This window comes from Aquila chrysaetos, chromosome 4 (genome assembly GCF_900496995.4).
Source record: "Aquila chrysaetos chrysaetos chromosome 4, bAquChr1.4, whole genome shotgun sequence".
NCBI lineage: Eukaryota > Metazoa > Chordata > Aves > Accipitriformes > Accipitridae > Aquila > Aquila chrysaetos.
In genome coordinates, this window is record NC_044007.1 from 37,548,563 (window position 1) to 37,571,830 (window position 23,268).

The following is a 23,268-nucleotide window of genomic DNA, read 5'->3' on the forward strand; positions in this document are numbered from 1 at the left end:
CTGGAAATACCAACTGATTCCATGAAGACTGCAAGCCCACAGTCACAAACACTGTGACTTCCTTCAAGCACAAAGAACTAATTGACCCATTGTGACACCTGAGTGATCCAGCCCATTAGCTCTTCTTTCTTGTAAAAACAAATGCATGCATCAAACTTAAAACTACTGAAAAAAGAAAGTATGTATTAATTCACAATTATTTAAGCATAACAAAAACACTTTTTTACCATGTGCATGATCAAGCACTGGAACAGGTTGCCCAGAGACATTGTAGTCTCCATGTTTGGAGAGAGAACTTTGGAGACAACCCAACTGAACAAGGTTCAGAGCAATCTGCTCTAGCTGATTGTTTTGAGCAAGGGGTTGGACTAGATATTTCCAGCAGTCCCCTCCAACCTCAACTATTCTGTGATTCTATGAAGACTGTAGTAAGGAAGCAACAGAAACATAACAGTAAAGCACCATGTGTTTTTCTGATTTTTAGATTACAGTCCAACACAAAACAAGGAATTTGTGATAGAATTTGTAAATGTATGAATGCTGAGCTATCCTGAGATTGCATATTTCCCATGCTTTGATCCCACAAAGTTCTATATAGCAAAAACTTTGGGGGGGGGGGGGGAGGCGGGAATTGAAATCCATGACTACCTTTTAAGCATCTTACATTGAAGCTTTTAAAAATGGCAGAGATTATTAATTAACTTTCTTCAACAATTTCCCTCCTTTCACAACTAGTAATTCTAGGAAAGGGAGGAAGCACTGAGCATAGAGCCTTCTAGAGTGCAACTTAACATACAATACAGTCTACTGGAAAATTACAATCAAATCCTCTGGAGAGGTTACAAATTCACATTGCGTAAGCTATTTGTAGCTAGGAAGTCTCAGTTAAAACCTACTGAAGCTAGAACTGTGATACAGCTAAGAAAAAGAAGAACCAGACGAAAGCCAATGAAGCTGATTTTGTTCCTTGCACATAAATACATTCTCTAAGTAGAACCTGCAAGTGATTTACATAGGAAATCAAATCAATTACTTTTAGCACCTGAAGAGTTTGATATTTCATGGGATTTTGATGCAGCTGGCAGTTTATTCACACACATATACGGTCTTCATTACATTCACTCCTGAAAGTTGCAAGTTAAACCCTGTGAACCTTCACACAGCTGCTGGATACTTTAGTTTCAAACACAGGGAGTAGTTTCAAACTAATCTATGTTTGATCGGATATTACCCTTTTTAGATTAATCTATAATTAAAAAAGTATCAGAAAATACACATAATTTTTTGCAGTTACCCAGCAGTTCCATTGCATCATCTTCATTGTCAATATCTTCTTCGGTTACAGATGGAGCTGTGCTTTGAGCAGAATCAAAGGAGTCCTGAGAAAGCATGGCAGCCAGCAGTTTCTTATGTTGTTGCTGTTGTTGTTTTAGTCCTTTGGTCTTTGGCTCCATTTTTAAGCTGTGAGGGAAGAAAGCACAACTTTCTCTTACTGCTGCTCTCTACAAAATATGTCACACATTTGTCAAATTACTGTAGCCCATGATGTCCTCCAGATCTGAAGGTTAATGCTGGTTATCACTCATTCCCTGGTCATTGGATCCTGTAAGTCAGTTTGTGTTTTCAGTTCCTATCTAAAGTTTTGATTGAATGATGATCGGAAATTTCCCATTGACTTTATGGGCATTAATCAAGTCTAAATAAGCTACATATACAGAACAACAGGATGTCAATTACTGATCAGTATTGCTAAGGCATTGATCGCATGGCAACAAAGCTGACCACAAAGAACTGCTCCCTTGAGTAGTTATGTTACCATGACCCCACAGGATTAAGAACTATATAGTTATAACAGTTCTCATGGTTTGTTGACGTTTGTCCCTAAGCTAAGTAACAGATAACTGGAACTGCACAGAAGTTAGAAGAATGGTCTAAGGCAGGACTTGCTACAGTTAGCAATTTCTGATTCCTTACAATATCAAGATAAAGACAATGGGACAGAAGTTTGGGGCCCCACATGAGGGCATCAGCAACACCTCAGACTGTCTTACAGTCTGCTGCAGGAAGGCAGATCTGTTGCAAATGTATGAAATTTAGTATAATCAATGATAGTTCATTTCCCACTGCAAAGATAAATGCTAGTAAGACAAGGTAGACCTTGGAGATGAAGAACAGGCTTTGAGTTCAGGACATCAGGTTATGGATGGGGCCTCTGCAAGCTCTAGTTCATTTGGGGCTCTAAGAAACAAGAGCATCATATTAAAAATAACTCAAATTCCCCACTGTGTACATACATTATCCCTTGAGGAAGTTTCCCAAAAGCCTTGCTTCTCAGAATTTCTCCAGGAAATTTTTCATGTAGAAAACTAATAACAATGACTTGGAAATGAGTTTAATCCTATTTTCACGGTGTTCAAATTTCTGAAAGATGAGCTCGGTACCAGCAGGATTGCCATCAGCACTTTTATATGGTCCCTTATCATATATTAATCTTGCCGTGCTCCCTTACAGCAGCAACAGAGCAGTACAAAACCAGTGACAAATACAATCTTTCCTCTGTAGCAATCGAGAACATTAAGGGCAAAAAGATGACCCTTCATCAGTTTGACAAGACACCACTGATACAGCTACCTCAGACTAGCTACACTATCTTTCCCAGTCAAAGTAGTAGTGAAACCTGTCCTTTCAGTTGCTCAAAATTAATTGCCCTTCTTTTTTTAAGTAACTGGGCCTGGCTTTCAGATATACAACATGTGTGCTTCCGTTGCTCATCATCACAGAAATGTATGTTTTTAAGAAGGAAGTAGTGGTTCTTTCCCACTGTCCACTACTGAATGGAGCAAAAAGTGAAATTCTTTGTTGCAAAGACAGAAAAAGCAGACGACTCACAGATTCCCCAATATCACATACTGTGTGTACTCACTATGATCTGCTTTATGCTGAAAAGACAAATACTGAAAATGGGCATGTTATCAACAGACCCGTGGTCCATAGGAATGTGCCATTCTCTGCAGCATATTCAGTGCCCATAGCATGCTATGAACGTGTAAGGACCCAGGGCTTCCCCTTCCACCAAACAGAAAAAAAACTTGTACACTATGGTCTGTGAAAACAACACAGAGAGAGGGAGTCACATAACACTGATGGCAATTAGTCTACCAGTGATCTGTCAATGCCTAATCCTCTGGATATTTATATAGTATTTCACTTATGTAGCATTTCCTTATGCCTAGTGATAGGTAAAAGAAAACATATTATCTGGAAATAATGGGACAATTACAGTTTTCACTTTCCTGTTCTTATGCTGTAACTGAAGATTGGGATTAGTTTTGAGAGTTTGCTGGCTTATCACATAAATCCTGATAATTAGTGATCAATAATATATCACTTTTCATTAAAATTGTTGCTAAATCAAATTTAATAAGATATAATTGAAAACATTTAATGTGAATTTCAAATTGCTCCCTCTTTCAGTTGCCAGGTAAAAATGTAATTGCATTATTTTAGGCTACATTAACTATGAAGTAGATGAATGAAATACAGACAAAGCAGCCAAATTCTTTACAACTGATAACAACTTCACTCTTTTGAGAGTTTCATTTGTTCTCATAAAACCCATACTATTCCCACTACTATTGTATGTACTAGGTATATGCTACATTAAAACTAAATTGTTATTACCTACTACTTTTCTCATGCATTTGGTGTATAGTCAATTCCAAATTCTGCTAACAGTGCTTTAATTCCCAGTAAAACAGAATGAGACCTTGAAGAAACTGCCGGTTATTAGTGAACTACTATTAAACATTCAGATTAACCTTGATCAATATGGATCTTTTAAACGTCCATATATAGGTGGCATCAATTTTAGCATCACTACCATCTTGAAGTTCTGAAATTTTATGATTATTTTGCAAGACTGCAAACATGCTTTTTATAAATGCCTTACAAAAGCTGATGAAATGCTAATGAAGCAAAGAATTATCCCAGACATAAAATCAGTCATCCAAACGTAAATCCATATGCTGTATGTAATTTAGTAGTTATTCATTTCCACTGAAAATCAGTATTCCCACTTAACGATACATATTTTTCAACAGGTCTTCAGCACTTACTGTACCTAACAACTAGAGATATCAGTGTCCCATGAGTCCTTCCGGGCATCAGGTATCCCATATTCTCCTTATTTCATACACCAGGCAATGTGATTTTGTCATGATACTCAACAAGACTTCTCAAATACTATTCTCAAAGCCTTTAATCACATTTTTTAATTATAGCATTAGCTGTGAGGTTTCTCACAGCTTGTACCACCCTCTACAAAGAGAAAAACACGCTGCTTTGAATCATCTTCGTTACTCAGAACTAAACCTCTTTGCTCCCTTCAAGAGATTAGGCAGAGATTCTTATTTCTGCTCCTTCCTATTGAGAGAAGGGATACAATATCCTCAATTTGCTCCACAACGTGGAACAGATCTTTATTCAGTGTCTTTATTGGACTGCTGAATAAGGAAAAAGAAACCCAGGCCCTCACAATCAAGCTGCAGTGCCAGTTGCTGATTCCATTACTTTCCCAGGAACTGCATTGGAGAGACCCAGTGTCTGAGTTCTGTTGGTTCCAGTCCAATGTCTGGCTGAGGGATCATTACTACATGCTGCTACTTCTTTGAAATAGTAGTACTTGCATCTTCCCCCACAATAATCTAATTAAAAGAAGAAAGAAGTACTCATGGATAGCAAACATTCCCAACATATGAGGGAAGTCAATGAATGCAGCCTGTATAAGTACAGCAAGTGACAGGCTAGTTTCTCTGTGACAGGGAGGTGAATTCCAATGTAGAAGGCACATGGAGCATACAGTGAAAGAATACCTTAGACCTTTTCAAAGGGAAAGCAGAGAGTTTCTGCCTTCTTGAGAGGAAGAAAAAGGTAGGTGTTGCAGTCAGAGTACTAGTTATAACTAAGGAGAAAGGTTACAGGGCTAAGGGAATGCCATAGGTGTTTAAGCCAATTGACAGAGGCAATGCACAAGCTTTACACTCGGGAAAAAAAAAAAAAAGGCATGAATCCCTTTTAAGGGATTTAAGGAAGTGAATACTTCACTTTCTGTGATAAAAAGGTATCTTTAAATCACAGAAAATGGACTCCTTGTAAAAATGATAATCTCTTCCATGTAGCTGAAGCACATTAACAAACAAACTCCCCCCCCCCAGTCAAGCACAATAAATCATCAGAAATTATTTACTGCTGAGTACAATTTTCTCTTTGAGAAAGAATTGTTATTAACACTCAGATGCTAAGTATAAGAACTGAAAATTAATTTCAGAAGTCCTGTTAAAAATAACATAGATACTGTTTTCCTTGTCTATCTTGCCTTTAAATGAGAAAATCAGATTTATCACTAAAGTGTCAAGAAGATTAACAAACAGCTACTACCAACCACTGAAAGACAGAAGGGTTTGAAGTATCTGACATCTGAAGCTAGACATCAGAAAATTATTATACAATGGATCCCAATCATGTCAACATACATTTAGCTTTATACATGGGAATAAACCCATGGGATTGCAAATGAGTATAAAGTTAATCATACATAAAAGCATGAGAAGAAACCAGCCACACATTAATGTCTTCCATTTATTCTGCATGCTGCCACACTATGGCATGGGAATTTAAAAGCCCTTGCACTCTGCTCTCAGAAACAGGTTGTTACAAAGACAGCTCTGCTTCACAAATTATAAAATTTCTAGACTGAACAAAAATCCCACCTTCCTCCAGGACTGCTGCTATCCTCGCTGTCCCACTGCTCATTTTTATTTCTTGGTATTGGCGGCTGCAGCATCTCAGCAGCCAGTGGGTCTGCATCATTCTCTTCACGGCCAATCCATTCTCCAATCACACGAGGTCTAAGAAGGGGGGTGTTAAAACCTGTTGTGTCCTGAAGAGAAATAAAAAGCCACAGAAACACTGCACTGCTTGTTCTCAACCACACATGTAAATAGGAAAATAAAAGAAGAAATAGAAAATAGAACCATTCATTAAAAAAAGTACAAAAAGAGTACAGTACGTTACCATTTCAGAGGGCTACAAAATAATCAGAAACAATTGTGGACTAATGAAAAGACTCCCGTTAACAAAAATCCAAGAGAGATTTGCCCACCCCGATGCCTCAAATCTCATATTTCTTACTTTTCAGTAGCAACTGTAGAAATCTGGGGTATCGTCTTGAAAAACTGTAATTTTTTTTTTAATAAATGCACAACTCTTAAAATTGGCACTGTGTCACTTCTGCTAAGCAACAGATGAGGTCAGCTGTATAATGAACACCCCAACCAAAAGACTGTTGTAGATTAATAGCATCACTCTTATTTGCATTATGAATTAATGTAAAACTAATAAATACATCTGCATTTGGCATTTTAAAAATAACCCTGCTGGGATTTACATAACATATCTTTCAGTTCTGAAAATGGTATTCACATTTTAATAAAATGATTTCTGAAACTAGTACTCATATTTTTAACCACTTACTGGAAGAAGATAGCTGGAGAGGATTACAAGACGCAAGCAAAATGCAGCTGGAATATTCAAAACAATAGCAATAATTTGCATTATTTTATTAGAAAATTAGATTAAGGAAACAAATTGTCCTTAAAAATTTTATGAAAAAGCTGTTCTGAAGTGGTGAGTATCTCTGTTCTCAATGTTACTAGAACGGTTGTAGGTAAAGGGTCACGTACAACAGTACAGTCAAACTAAAACACACACATATGCAAAAAAATAGACATGAAATGATGGGATAGGAATATTTATTTTGCTTTAATTAAACTCTTTTCTAGGCTAGCAAAGACATTTCCTAATTAGGAGAGATATTTTCTATTCCTATCCTTTAATGAGAGAAAATTTTAGGAAAACAAATCCTTGCCTGTTACCTAGCTCAGTGTCTCAAATAAATATTCCCACCATAAAACAATGCTTTCCAAAGAGAGAGCATCTGGAAAAAGTACAGCACAGTGACTCCTAAAAACAAACCATTTTTAAAGCCTCTTCCTAACTGACACATGTATGGTAAAACCATAGTTTGAAGTCAAGGCCTCTAATAAAATGAAACAAAGAAAAAAAAAAAAGGCTGCAAACTAATTTCATATTAATGTATTTACCCTGCTCTGGCTAGATGCTGTAATTTTGCTCAGCAGAACTCCAAGAGCTTCCATTTTGACAGAGCCAAATGTGACCTGGGCCCTGGATTAGACTCATTCACCCTTGTTCTTTTGTTCTGCTTTCTGCAATGTGTCTGTGAGTGCATTACCGCACTCCACTCTCCATACGTCTCTCCAGAGTTCTCCATCACTTGCCTAATTCACTTTTTACACAATGTCTGTTTTCTGCAAGGCTGACGTGACACAGTAGGACCACTGAAAATGGAATACAGCCAATACAGAAGAGAAATGTGAGGAAAACACCACAGCTTCAGAGGTTTTAGAATACCTAACCATTGGTGTCTTGTACTTACAAGTATAGATACTGTGCATCTGTCTGGCGCTGTGTCAGTCATGTAGACTAGATGACAGTGGCCTCTGGTCACTTGACAGGCATAACCTGTCACAGGTGTGGCTACCATCATATGCTTACGAGCTAGGAAAAAAGATTATTCCAGTGCCCACAATGCCTTCATTATACAAGGTGCTTACATTAGTTTCTTTAAGTAAGAACCATTTGGCCCCTTCTAAGGTTTATTCCTGCTACTCTAGCCATTTTCTCCCTTCCCTTTCAGTCTAGGATCATTTCTAATAATTAATAAAAATGGTTCCTGGAGCTAGTGAAACTTTCAATGACTTGCAGTGTTAATCTTGCTAAAAGCTTTCAGTCCCTTAAGTGAAAATGAAAAGCACCTAAAAATTTGCCCTTTTTTCAGTACCATAAGATTTTCCTGACACTGTACATTGCACCATCAGCATATGAATAAGCAAACCATGAATGCAGTGTCTATCCTTGTAATGCTGATTTCTTTTCTAGACATTTTAGGGATTAAAGTAGCACTTTCATACTCTACTTAATAGAAATGTAATTTACATTACATAGTCATGCTTTGCCTCACTTTATCACCTTGCTTTCCTTTTCAAATGTTATTAGACTAGTACACCACAGTTTCAGTGACCTAATTTATTTTCCTCCTTTCAACTATACAAGCAGCCACAGTGAAAACCATAAATGGAGAATCAGAGACTGTCTATTCAGAATACCAGGTTGTTTATTTGGCACCTTATTTCAAAAGCTTCAATAAATTCAGATGAAGAATTCTGTTCTCAAACAAGTTTTTATAGTTTGGGTTTTTTTTTATATAAACCTTAAAATCTTAACTGATTTCCAATTTATATTCCCCCATAAATAACAGAAGAGATTGACAGTGACATTAGTGCACACAGAAATATTTTCAGGACAGGTACATATTTAAATCTGCTCTAAATGAATCTAGAGGATTATTTTATGGTGCAGTCCAGGTGTCATCCACTTATCATCCACATCAGTGGCTACCAACTTGACACACTCTAGCTTCATTTATGTGGAGACCAGGAGAAGAACAGAAAAACTGGAGAACAGCTGCATCTTCTCTTCACATTGGGCTGAGATGTGGTTGCAGTATGCAACCCCTACCAGGGAGCACAACAACATTTGTGTATCCATTTATTTAAGCATAGTTTAAAAAGCTCAGTATTCCTCATTTCTGATATGCATTTTGAGGGAACTTCCATAGTGAGAAATACTTTTGGGTGAGACAAAATTTGTTTATTTTTGTGACTCAGGGTAGTTGTCTCCTCTGTTGTATTAATTATAACCTGTGTTCATTGTAGTAATACTACATATAAGAAGAAAGTATACCCTACACACAGCATAGAAAAAATGTTTTAGTATTAACATTGAGGGTCAAAATCTGTTATGAATTATTAGATCATCTTCACTTGAGTTTAATTCTGGATCTCTAACACTTAGGTGTCTCCCATTATTAATGTTTAAAGTGACTGAAAGACTTTGTTGGGAATTCCAGACAAATCTCACAATGTTACAACAGGTCTCATGTTATCTGTGAGAGCTCCACTACAAGAATCTTAAGTAAAGCACCAATCCATTGAATATTGGGTTTATGTGAAAATCTCATCTATTTAAAAAGAAAATATTTCTAGTCTCTGTATTTGCAGTAAAAAAAGAAAAAAAAAAGAAAAAAAGAAAAAAAAAAGCTTGGAAAACCTTCACTAAGTGTTCTTTAAAGAATCAAAAGCCAGAAGATGAATAAACCTTCCCCTACCTCCTTTTAAATTCCTTTAAAATGGCAATATTTTAGTCAGTCTCCAACTGTGGCAAGAGGTAAAGGGCATGACTCCTCTTTTTTTTTTTTTTTTTTTTTTTGCACAGTCTGGTTAAGAAACATTGCTGAAATGGGTACAACCATATACAGCCATTTTAAACCTATTTGTGCACTGTAGCATCCTGGCTACATTTTGCCTCAATGTATCTTACAATGCAGACATTCTACAGTGCAACATATATTACAGTTTATTTTGTGACATATAGACAAATGCCTTCCAGCAGCAGCAAATTCTAGAGGAGGCACATCATCAGTAGCCCCATGGTCAGAGCATTCACCTAGGACACCAGAGTTTCAGTAGTATGGCTGTTCTATACTTCTGTGTGTATTTGAACTTCCACTTCCCAGGGAAGTGTCCAAATAGACTTAGGAAAAAAACCTGAAATTCACAATGAATTCAGTGTTTTTCTTTAGAATTTTTAAATCAGCCTAGAATTCCATGAATTTTGCAGAAAGGCTAACATCCTAGCTCAAATTCTTTGTTTACATGAAATTCTTCACATGATTGAGGAGCTTTAGGAAACTACACACTTTCATGCATGGTTTCTGTTCAGTAGTAAGGAGGGTGAGTAAATTCAGAAATTTGTATTATATTAATACTGCACTTTAGCCTTAAAATCTGTGAGCCACAAGGCATCCCTTCTCATTTTCTTTCTTTACACACCATACTTGCAGTGCCAGTTGCTGATTTTACATAGCTTCCACAGCCTAGAGACGCGGGCTGAATCATCAAGAGAGACAGAACACGAAACTATGCAAGTCTGAAGTAAATCAGATGAAAAAGAAGGGAATCTATGCAATAAATCTGTTTTAATTGCAGTAATCTTAGGTTTTTTTGGTTTTTTTTTTTTTTTTTTGCAAAGATACCAGTGAACTTAGAAATTTTATTAGAGTGGCAAACCGAAAGCTTCCATTTTGACTGAAGACCTTGTCTGCCTGTATTTTCTCCACCTCGGTCTTGGACTGAAGCCCTAAGTACTGGCACAAAGCTAATAATAGCAGATATTTAACAAGAATCCATTTAAATGAAACACCCATCCAAAATCACAAAAGTGATTGTAATTCAGAGCAAATTGGTTTTCCAAATCTAAATGCTCGAGTAACTAAGCAACTAACTAATTAACCGGATTACCTAGAGAAGGAGTTACATCAACCAACTGATCAAGTACTCTCCTGACAAAGGCAGCTAGAGGTTACTGCAGCCAGAAGGAAATAATTTTTTAAAAAATACTTACATAATGAGAAACAAAAATAAAGAAACATACACATACATTCTCTGTTTTCTCCAGGTTCATAGTCTAAACCACAGATAAACCAGCAGGATTATGGGCTCTGTCATAACCCCCAGGAATGTTTCTGATCATCAGGAAAATAAAGCAAGGAAGAGTGTATAGAAGAATTTATTATTGTGTTTAGTTTTATGTCTCTCATGACAACTATCTAATGCCAGTGTTCTAACAGAATCCAATGCCAAGTTTGGGCATGCTGTTCTAGACCCATGACATGCACCTGAACTGTTAAATGGTTAATCCAAACCACAGATGAATGTCTTTTGAAAAATGATTCAGTGCTGCCACAGCTTAGATAAGGAAGCTGTAGTATCAGCATGTATTTCTGGGAAAGGAATTACAATGAACTTGACTACCTTTATACCTGAAAAATAAACATCGCCTGGAAACATGCTCAGGTGAAATGGAACCAAATTCTGTCTAATGTTAAACCATTATCAGGTAGTCTTTGGTTGCTTTTGGCCCAACCCAAATAATACACTTAGAAACAAGTCACAGGAACATTTCAAGAATTAGCTCATGTAAGGGATCATTCCTAGGAGGCACGATTCCACAGAATGGTCCTGGCTATGCTTAATTTCTTAACACAGAACTAGCCTTTACGTCCATCAAAAATCCTTAAGGGGCCAAACGAGAAATAGAAATGAAGTTCACTAATGCCCATGGAGATGATAAATTGCGCTGCTTCTGTAAATCCATCCTGGAAGCCTGTTGAGCAATGCTGCACAAAGGAAGCATGTTAAGAGCTTTATTGTTTGGGTTTTTATTTATTTTACAAATAACTTTTAATTTCAAGAACATTCAATTTACCTGTCTTCATCAGAAACAGATGTTAAAGCAGATGCAGTGTTGTAACAGTGTCAGGTAATGTAAGCTATCGAATGTACATAACATAATGGCAAGTTTTATTTAAAAAAAAAACCACCACCTTCCAATTTTAAATCACAAACATGAAGTATACGGTAACAAAAAGAAAATTAACTTTTCACTCAGACTGAATCCTGAGGAAATTCACAAACAATGTTCCCCATCTCAATTTTCATACTGAATAATTAAATTTAAAAAAAGGAATGCTTTTGAATAATAATCTATCATCATTTAAAAAAAATTAACACGGAAGTATCTAAAATATATGTAAAAAAGCACGTAATAACAAGCTCTAGCCCAAAATGTCTTTTTCCTTCCACAAACAGTATTTCATAGTTTTGTTCAGCAAACAAAACCAAATGAAGCAGAGTTCTTCGTAAATATTCTTAAAGGTAAGTGTTCTAATGGAAGCACTTTCTAATTGTATTTCTCATCACTTTTGAGCACAGTTAAGGAAATAGTAGGAAGGAAGACTTAGATACTGTTATACTCTCAATATGAACAATGAGATAAAGCAAGATCAAGGGCAAAATGATAAGTAAAGGCCATGGTTTTGAAATGGCAGCCCCATATGCACATGACTGCATGGTAACAGTGATCAGTCTTGTCTAACTGGCCTTTCCTGGAGAACCCAATGGAGGTATTTTATACGCACTTGTGTCCAAAAGGTTCGTGCCCTCATTTTACCAGGAGAAAGGAAAGATATTTTTAAAATTGTCTCCTGTATTAGGCATTATTCCTGTGTCTTATATACTTTTTGATCTTATTTCCCTGAGAGTAATGGTTTCTAACACCAAGAACACAACCCAAGATTCTTGGCACTAGAAGCATACTGCTGTTCACTGGTGAGAACAGGGAAGATAAAGGTGTTCTGCTTCCTTTGGAACTTTGAAAAATTAGCTTGATTACTCTTGCAGCATAGAGTTCTTTACAGCTAAAACCAAAATTCATGTTAACTGAGTAATGTATCAAAAATGCCAAACCAGAAGTGATCATTGTTTGTTCCTTTCAGCAAGGAAGTAAAGACTGATCTTTATGCCCTGTGCATTCCTGATCAAATCTAGGGAGCAAAAATTATTCCTAAATATTCTTACAAAATACATCTGAGAATGCAGAATTCATGACTTCATGAATAAAAGGTATTTAAAGCTAAATGTTTCTAAAAGTACACAAAGTAACCCAACAGACTATATTAAGCAAAGCTGGTATCAAGGTCAAAAGCATTTCCATGGCCTCAGTAAGAGTCTCTTAAACTCAGTGAGATTTTTTTTTCCATAGTTGACAGCCCATCCTGGATCAAGCTCTTAATGTATCAACATATATGGTACTTACCCATATAGCTTTCCATACACAAACTTCCTCTGAACCCAACAGAACTGAAGTGTTTATGCCAGGACAGGGAGAAGCAGCCCTCATCACCTAAAATTATTACAATCATCTGTCTTTTTGTAGTGTTCATTAGGTATACAATAAATCTTACCTTATCAAGTTCATCAGAAATAGCAATGCCTGCAAATAAAAGATTAAAAAAAAGAAAAAGATTTAGAAACATTCTTTCCATAAATATCTTTTACTATAGTAAGTAAAAGTAAGGTTTAATCTGAAAACTTTACATATTGTTCTGTACACACTGCTGTACCATACAGTGTATCATACTTTGTTCCATTAGTGAAATTGCCTAGAAACAATATACTCTTAACTTTCCTCAGCTGCAATATTATCAAAACGAGTTTTCAAAAAATTATGGAAATGAAAACAGCAGATGTGCCAGTAAAGTGATAACGAGCTTAAGTATACTTCTACCTGCTTTCTAAAATTAAACCAGCAACATAATATTTACATATGGACACATTATTATGCAAATCTCACCCTGACCAGCATGCATAACGTCATGCTGCAATTACAGGGCAACACGGACATGACTCTTCTCTCTTTTTCCATGGTTCAATGTAGAAACGATTCTATGAAAACAGATGGAATTTAAAGAGAGGAAAATTTCAAAGTAAAATTTCACAGTAGAATGCAAACCTGTTTTCCTAAATCTTCTGAACAAGAACTTATTTGCTCTTGTCCTTTCTGCTGATGCCTGCCTGACGCTTTCCTATGCTTTCTTCCATCATGTCATCTAACTCTTTTAATTATGACTATCCTGTAGTACATTAAATATGCACAGCTGGTCTCAGAATTTTTTACACATCTACATGCCTCAGTCATGTCACATGGAGAGATCAAGTAATCATACATTTAATGCTACCATGTTGAAAATTCTGATATATTGAAAGCAAAGCATTTCCCAGGTTCCTATGAGGTTTGATAGGAAACATTTCCAGGTTAGAACTTCATTTCAAAAACCAAAGACAAGCATCTCCTGGTGGTGAAAACAAAATGGAGAAGTACCTAGGCATAGGAAGAACACGCACTTGAAAGTTGTTTTCTAATTCATATCATGTTATCAAGAAAACTTCTTCCAAGGGATGCAAGAGATGATACTGCAAAATATGTAGTATCAGCTGAGGGGAGAGTTACTCCTTCTAAAATTATACTAAAGACTGCAGCAGCATAAGCTTATTTCCATGACTTTTTTATTTCTTACTATTTGGTATATCATAACTATATGAATTGGTTTTTTACTGTACTTTTAATCATTAACTATATATGGCTAATCCTCAGTTTAGATGACTTCCTTGTATCAATTTTTGTTTTAAAAACAGTGAAGTCCTAGAGAACTGCAATTATAATTTCAAGACCTCATCAACACATAAGAAATATGCCAGGAGTTAACAGAGTATTTTCAGTTATTCAATACTTCTAAAGTAGACTATATTGAAAAAGATCCATTTTGCCTAACCCTTCTACCCCTCACAGCAATTAACCCATTTTAATAACTTCAGACTTTTTTATTTAGCCCAGACACTGCACTAATGTCCAGAAGTATAATCAGCATGTTGCACCAACCTGAATCGTTCAAAAGGACTTTAGTGTGTTTTGAATTTCTTCAACCCCCAATGGGCATTTACTAGAGAGAAGATAACTGCACTCTTGAAGGTAGGAAAAACCTAATTCAAGGTTCTCTTTATCTCAACTTTGAAAACCTGATTTCCATCAACCAGCTCTCCATCACATTGGATATATTTTGCATAACCAAGGTCAATCCATTTTATGACTACAAATGCTCTCTCTAAACAGACAAACTACCTTTTCTCAGCAATCTCCTGTAATGTTAAGATGGTTCATTTTGTTTTGATATGGGTTTATTTCCTCAGATTGAAGGTTGGTCCCCTTTTCTTCTGCTTTCACAGATGCTCTGTGAATGGGTCTTTGAAACCTGGGATCAGATACAAGAGCAATTGTACCCTGTGCTGGCTTACTCATTAAAAATATTTATTTTCAAGTATGGCAAAAGAAACTACAAAAAGGTAACCCTGCCATTTCCAAGACTCCATTCCAAAAAATGCCAAATGCTTTTACTATTCAACTGCCTATGTTGCTAATCAAAGATCAGTATTGAAAGTACTGTACACACAACTATATGCCTCACATAAAAAGCTCTACTAACTTCTCTGATTAAATTACATATAAGCACGTAAAATTGAAAAACATCCATAATCTAAAGGAGTGCTTTTAGTAAAATGCTTTTTTGTATAAGTCCCATTGGTTCCCCAGAATTTACACTGAATTTAGAGAACACTGAGTAATTTAATTGATCAGAATGCCCCAAATTTCTTCTTTACTAAATTGCAAACAGCAGCAAGACACCAAAACTAAATGTGTTTCTTAGATAAGCAAGTAGAGAGAGAGCAGTTTCTGAGGACATCTTCCCAAAATAAAATTTTAGAAGTTTAGAAAATTTTTATCTTTGCAATCACAGAATTAAACCTGCAAACTCTTTTTATCTCTCTCTCTCTGATGTGGTATCAAGAGAAGAGAAAAAGGATTCTAGGGAAGAAATTTCTTAAGGAGCTTGTTACAGTAATCTTGGCATGGTGATTCTTCTGGAGGCAGGATTTCCCATAGTGTCAGTCATAAAGTTCTTTATGTTATGGCTTGAGCCCCATTAACATTAACAAAACTCCATTAGTTCCTGATAATACAACTCCATTAGCAGAGACAGGGATAAATTAATCCATAAAAAGGTGGGTGTAAAAAAGCTTCTCATTTTCTTCTAAGACACTACTGCACCACAGACTTAGTGTGTCTCCACTCTTACCAATTTTCTTTCACAGTTGCCAAACTGACAAAATATCACAGCTGAAACTGAGAGGAGGGGGCCTTGCACCCTGTGTGCAGTAGACAGAAAATCACAACAGTGAGGTCATTTTTTGGGTGCAGTTCTCAGGTGGAATAATATGGACTCCAGTTTTCACAAAGTAGTTCCTCAAAAAAACCAAACTCATTGCATATTTACCATAACATCAAAAAAACCCCAAAACACCTTAAACCAGAATCCCGAGAACACAACTAGAGATAGTCATAATTATCATACAGGATTATTTAGGATTTCTGTTATTCTTTTAACCCTTACCACACTCCTGACTTTTCGGTAGTCAAACAAGTTACCATCAGTTACTTGAAAATAAAGTAATACATTGACAATTTAAAATAGCTGAATTTCTACAAAGTAATGGTAACAGTGGTTGCCCTCTCCAATTCATATAATTGCTAATATCCAGAGATCAGCATTTTTCAAAAAGAAAACCCTCTTTTCACCTGTTTTGTATATTTGACAACAAATAGTTGATTGTGCTCTCTCTACCTTGTACAGTTATTTTCATTTTTTTTCTGTGTGGCTTTCATACAAAATAAAAGAGGAAATATAAAATTTTACTTTTTATATATTCTAAAAAGAAAAATGTCATTGTAAAATCACAGAATGCTAGAGACAAAGCGACAGCCCATTCCATGAAACTACTCTAAATGGAAACAGCTATGTTTCAGGTTTAGGCAAATCACCCATAGATGTAGCCAAAATGTCCACACACTAAAAACTTTTTACCTAACAATTTAGTCACTTCATCAAACTGTAGCCTTTTTCCATCACAACTTAATCCTAATCACCAAAAAGCTCTAATACCAGAAAAATTGACACATCTAGTTTCTTCAACCTTGAATCCAATGGCTTTGTTAGAACATAGAATCATAGAATTATTTAGGTTGGAAAAGACCTTCAAGATCATCGAGTCCAACCATCAACCATGCCCACTAAACCATGTTATGGAGTACCCCCTCTACATGCTTTTTGAATACCTCCAGGGATGGTGACTCAACCACTTCCCTGGGCAGCCTATTCCAATGTCTAACAACCCTCTCAGTAAAGAAATTTTTCCTAACATCCAACCTAAATATCCCTTGCTGCAACTTGAGGCCATTTCCTCTCATCCTATCACCAGCCACCTGACAGAAGAGACCAGCACCCACCTCACTACAACCCCCCTTAAGGCAGTTGTAAAGAGTGATAAGGTCTCCCCTCAGCCTCCTCTTCATGTTATTAGGAACAACTATTTCTGACTTCCCTCAGCTTAAAGCCTTTAAAGCCTGATTCTGCATGATGGTGAACATAGAGAATGGAAGTTTTAGGGCTGCTTCATTATTTCTCTGCCCCAAGTCACTGAGCAGTGGATAAGAAGGGGGCTGTTGAAAATGTTCTCCTGCCTTTGTTGGGGAAGGTCTTCTGATGTCAAAGGCATAAAGGAGCATGCTTTACCCTTTCTCTCATAGCAGCTGTTTCTCACAGACAACATTTGCTATACTTTTATATCATGCTATGATTGACAACTATACAATAGTCCTACCATTCTTATTTTTTGCAATGAAAAAGTGCAGTGTTCTGACTAATGGTGTGAGAGTTTGCTTGCCACCATCAGCTAAGGCTCACAGACAAGGTTTACAGTGGGAATTAGTTACATACCTAACTGCCAACTTTATGTCTTTAAAAATCTTCCTTTTTACAAGTAATTAAGGGTGCTGAATTTTGATCAGGTGTCACAAGTACCCAGCCCACTCACCTGTCTGGTGAATTACACAGACATATTCAGGGCACTTGTTTCTACTTTTCAGTGTAATGACCCTCTGTGCTGTAAGGGTGTTGGAACAATAAAGTAATTGCTCTGAACACGCTTTCACAGTCCTTCAGAAATGCTCCACAGCCACAATTACTGCCACCTCTGATCAGCAACAAAACTGGAGCAGGGCTGTTCATGGTAGCACAGCCTTGCTCAACCGGAACATTTTCATCCTGTCAATAGCTTGGTTTTTTAGGAGAACTGGATGAACAAGATACTCTCTGATTGCAAGAAAGATCTTGCACACTAGGATTAAATGAAACATGACTACCAGACAGTGTAATAACAATGCAATTTATTAATACTTATTATACTTTAATTACTATTATCATGCCTACATCAAGCAGATAGCCCAAAAGCATATCTTACTGTATTAGCCATGTACCTTACAGCTTTTTTATACCTAAAATATTAAACCAGTTGTTTGTCATGCCTTTTTTTAAAATTAGCATGGATTATTAAAACCATTCTTTACACAGTTATCTTAGATTTCTGTTCCCAATCTTCTATCCCTATGGCAATCTGCAGCAGCACAATGGTAAGAATGGAGAAATAAAGATGATGATCACTACAGTATTATAGCATCTTCTTTGATGAAAAAGCCACCTCCCAAAATGTATCTGCACCATGTTTTAATGAAATAAAATCCCTTTTGAGTCTAGAATGAGTATCTTCCACAGTAAAGAAAAGACTTTCTGCTTAGGTCACTCTGCTTAATTTCTAGTTTACCAGGAAATTAACTTTCTTTCAAAAGAAAAATTAACTTTGCTAGTAACAATTCCATGACTCTTACAAATGCCTAGCTGTTTCGTATGCAGTTCTTAGCAGAAGAGTTGTATTTGTTGCTGCTCTCCTGCAACAAATACAATTAATCCAGTACCTAATGCCTCTCCACTCAGTGGTATTATTCCTCTTTGAAGAAATGATTTTTAGACACTTCGATGCTCTCAATTCAACAGCATAAAATTAATTTTCAAAACAGTAGGCATCACACAAGTTCAGGTCTTTTTGAAATGGCAAGTCATAAAATCCCTGCCTGCTGCATTATTCCTGATCAGCTTTACAATAGCTTAAAAACTTGCAATATCTTCATATGCTATACACACCTGAAATTATAAGGTGTGTATAAGAATAGAATGAAAGTTGTGAAACTTCAGAGATAGCTACCATTTTTGCTCTTATTTGTGGTCCTTGAATAATTATAGGAAAACATAACACAAAATAAAAATTAGTTGAGGTTTTTTTTAAGACTTACATTTTTCTAAATGCACAACGTACATCTGACAAGTCTAATGTGCACCCAGTCATAAGAAAATAAAATGCTACTACTTTAATGTGTGCCAGACTACCATTAGTCAGCTCAATGGGAGTAAATACCTTATGCATTTTCCTAAACATCCAGAAGATGGCTACAGAGGTCCCAATAGCCAGTTTTCCTACTTGCCAAAGCAAGCCGTCTGGATTTGACATACAGGTTTTGACATACAGAATTTAGACATACTAAGACAACCCCAATGCAACTCTGACTAACTTGACAAAATTCATTCTCAGGATCGGTCTAGGCTAGGGAACTTGTGGATGGCTGGACTGTCAACCTCATAGTGCATCACAGGTTCTGTAACAAACTCCAGGACAATAATTATTATTCTACCATTATTAATACTGCAGCTTGAGCATGAACACAGGAATACCATATCACGTATCAACTGCCCAGCAGTTAACTGTCCCAATGCATTGTCCTATCCATTGTAAATTAGGGGAAGCATATGTTCCCTCACTGGTGGGACAGGCCATCTCAGATGTACTTGCATTTCCCATGGCAAAATCTTGTGCCATACTGCAGCTGGCAGCATAGTAAATTCTAGTCCCTGTGCCTGTTTGCGACATGTATTAAACACAAGGTAAACTGAAGAAATTAATTGTTTCACACCATCCTCTGGTTGCACCAAACAAAGCATTTCCCCCAGAAAATATGTACACAAGAACAAAAACAGCTCAGTCATTTCTGTATAGGAACTTTATAATAGATTTGTCATTGACTGTCATAATAGACATTCTTCTATTATTTCCTTTACTTATACTGAGCCATTTTACAACTTTCAAAATTAGACGTATTTCCTCCAGTAGTAACTCAGAGATTTTCTGTGAAGGCATATTGAATCGAAACCTCAGAGTTCTTGCCAATGAGGGGCATATGTCCTTATGTTATTAAACAACTATGTATCAAGTTTCTGTAGTGGTATCCACTTTGAATTAGGATAATATTCCTCCCAACATCTAGCCATATAAGAACAGGGGAAACAGTGTATCTACAAGGCACTACGCATTAACATATCAGCATACTATACTTCAGTACAGTCACTATCTAGGAAACACAGATTTAACCTCTCCTCCCCATAGCAGCTCTAAAAAAATAAAAATAATTAATCCCCAGCAAAAGAGTCAGTGCTTTAGACTTGCAGCATTTCTATATCCAAATTTCTGAGTGGCTCCAATGGAGAATACAGGTTTCAGGATTAGGTTTGATGAGTAATGAATCACAGAGAGAAATAAAGTACCCACCAAATATTATGTCCCAGAAACTCTCCTAGGCCAAGGTCATCTCAAAAGAGAAAAATCAACACTGCAGAATCTTCATTTTAGGCAAAGAAAGATGTACACTGCAGTAGGCTGGTTAAGGTGGATAGCCCACAACGGCCAGTAGCCAAGGACAGAGTCATAGCTCACCCTTCTACTATCCCCTGAATGCCAACCCCCTTCTTCTAAGAACTAGAAAGTACCATACCTGAGATGACAGTCACACAAACCCCAGTTCTGCAATAGCATTAGGGAAACTTTTAGCAAGCCAAATACTGTTCCAGAGAAGGACACTGTAACTCAAAAAGAGACTCTAGTCCTGAAGCTTAGAGCAGGCTAGATCAGAATGGCAAATACCTCCACAAAGGTAATTAAAAATTTAACATCTGTAGGGAAAAGATACTTATAACTGAAGTAACAGTGATCTCCCGGCCATATAAGCCCCACTTTATAATTCAATAGCAATAATTAGGTTCACATTCTTCCTGTTTCAATCTCAGAAAATATCATTATTTTGTATTATTACTCATACATCACACTAAAAGCAAATGGATTTTATGAGCAAAGGCAGTATCGGATAACAGCTGCAGTACTGAGATAAAATTATCTTCCTTAAAGGTTTGATTGAGCTTATCTAAAAATGTCGATCTCAAAATAAATCACAAACATTGATCTCACACAAGAATAACATGATTTTAAAGTTCAGCCTGAACACAAGAAAGGAAAAAGCCTCTATAGAATACTGATGACTAGTTTTGTGGTTCAGTTATAAAAGCACATTTAGGGCTAGGTGCTCAACTGATCATGGATATGTCATTTTTACAGACTAAAGTCCATTTCAGATCAACAACTGTGTATGACTGAAAAAAAATACTAAAGTATTATGTCTTAAAACAATGCCCCTCATGAGGTGATTGATAAAAGTCTAGTTACATGTCATGCAGGTGTGCATTTGCAGTTATATCATCATCAGTTATATCATCAGGAGGGAAAATTCAGAGGTGTCTGATAAATGTTAGTGGCATTCCATTCATGTACATCTTCCATAACCGCAATATAAATCATTAATAGTTTCCTATAGCGTAGAAGCATCTAAATGAAGCCCCATTCTAATGTGTTTCAGAGACTGCTAAATGCACTGAAGTAGTTCATGATATATATATTAAACTTCTCACATCCCACATACTCGCAGGTTCATCCACAAAACCAAGGACATTATTTTAGTGGTTTGTTAACATATTCTGATCTTTTATTGAACTAGTTCTACCCTTATTGTTATGAGAGTTTTAATCCTGTTGCTTATCATCTTCCTCATAAAAGATAAACAGAACATAGGCTTTTACATTTCACTATTTTATCTTTTTCTTAAAAGGGTAAGATTATGCTTGTCTGTCTTAAGTTATGCATAAACAACATCAACCAATTCTAACATTATGAGAAATAACTGAGATACTCCAGTGGGACTCAGAGGTCTTTCATTCTTGGAGATATTCAAGAGCCATAGACATGGTCCTGGACAAATGGCTCTAGCTGGCCCTGCTTGAGCAGGGGGGTTGGACCAGATGACCTCCAGAGGTCCCTTCCAACTTCAGCCATTCTGTGATTCTACAATTCTTTATGGTTTCCAGCAATATTTTCTACTAGACTGCAGATGGCTTTCTTATTTACTATTTATTGATTGATTACTCCCCTTCCAAATTAAGAAACAAAACAGTACTTTTTTTCCTATTGGTTATAGTTAGAAAGCATTATTTCTGGGATTCCCTCCAACTAACTGACTTGGATTCATTACCAAATAGCTTTGGTTAATGTTAACTTACTACCATTTTCTGACCTTAGAATGTTCACTGAATTCAAAGCATGATAAATTTGTTTCTTCCTCTCTGATTTGTAGCATACACGTGGCCTTAACAAGGACTCAAACATTACTAACAAAATGTTGGTTATCTCTGTTGAAAGGCTATGTGTAATTATGAAAAAGTACTTATCTTACAGTAGAACATATTAATGCTGTTACCATGTGTAATTTGAAACATTCAATATGCACACATTTTCAATATGCACTCTAATACTTAACTGTTCATATAAAAGATGTAAAGTTGTTCACAAAGCAGGCAGACTTCACACCTACTTTCCAGCAAGCTCTTGCTGACTTAGTCCTCATTTTTCCCACTCAAAACACACATAATTCACTGGTTTCCATCTCGTTATCTATTTTTCCATCCTCAGAAGATGGGGGGGTGAGGACAGGTATATTCATGAGCAAGATCCTTAGCTATCCAGGAGATTTTAACTCTCTTTAAAAGGCAAACAGGCCAGAAGGGGAAATACAAGAGCATACATTTGAAACAGCATGGAACTCTTCTTACTTATGATCTGCTGATGGAGAAGGATGACAGCAATAAAGATGAGAGACCTTACAACCAAAGAAAACAAAACACGCACGAGGTAAATACAGTATATTCCTGTATGTTGCTTCATAAACCAAAGCCTCCCCTAAATAGTTGACTTGCTAGTTCAAAATCCACTTCAATAACACACAGCTGATTCGAGAAGCAAACAAAACCCAGGTTTCCCACATGGGTAGGCCTCTGGAAAATGGTATACTTAAATCACCAAGCTCCAACACACTTAGACCATAATTACGGCAATACTCTTCCCCAGTCTCTCAAAACTCGTAAGATACTTTTAACATTGAGTGTGAAGTCACTTTTGATTTCTCAGATCTACTGCAGCACAGAATTACTCGCATATTGTCTTGATGGGGCTTGGGAGGAGGGCTCCAAATGTAAGGAAGTTCAGTTTTAATCACTAGGAGGACTGAACACAGGAGAAACCAGACATCCAAGTGCCTGAATCTCACCTTCCAAAGCTTTCAGGCAGTTCTAATTTTGTGTGAAGTGCACAGGTTTGTCTCACAGCAGGTATCTAGACTGCATAGTGAATGAAGCAATAGAAACTAGAGTTTAATTCACGGGCTGTGTCAGCTGCATAGCAGGCAATGAAGTCCTGGAAACTCACTACAAGATCCAAAGCTCATCTTTAAAAATGAAAATGAATTCCAGGACTTGATGGAAAATTCATTTAACTTCAAACATCTGGTTTTATATGG

The 23,268-nt window shown here is 36.5% G+C and overlaps 1 protein-coding gene across 3 annotated transcripts in view; it reads right to left on the reverse strand.

Annotated features, from left to right (window-relative positions):
* C4H8orf34 (chromosome 4 C8orf34 homolog) overlaps positions 1–23,268 on the reverse strand; it is a 179,996-nt gene that overhangs the window by 111,103 nt on the left and 45,625 nt on the right. For all 3 annotated transcript variants that reach the window (XM_030011511.2, XM_030011510.2, XM_030011509.2), the window contains exons 5-7: positions 13,001–13,029; positions 5,769–5,938; positions 1,295–1,461 (exon numbers count right to left, since the gene is read on the reverse strand). In XM_030011511.2, the coding sequence (XP_029867371.1) occupies positions 1,295–1,461; positions 5,769–5,938; positions 13,001–13,029 (366 nt within the window). The remainder of the gene's footprint in view (positions 1–1,294; positions 1,462–5,768; positions 5,939–13,000; positions 13,030–23,268) is intronic.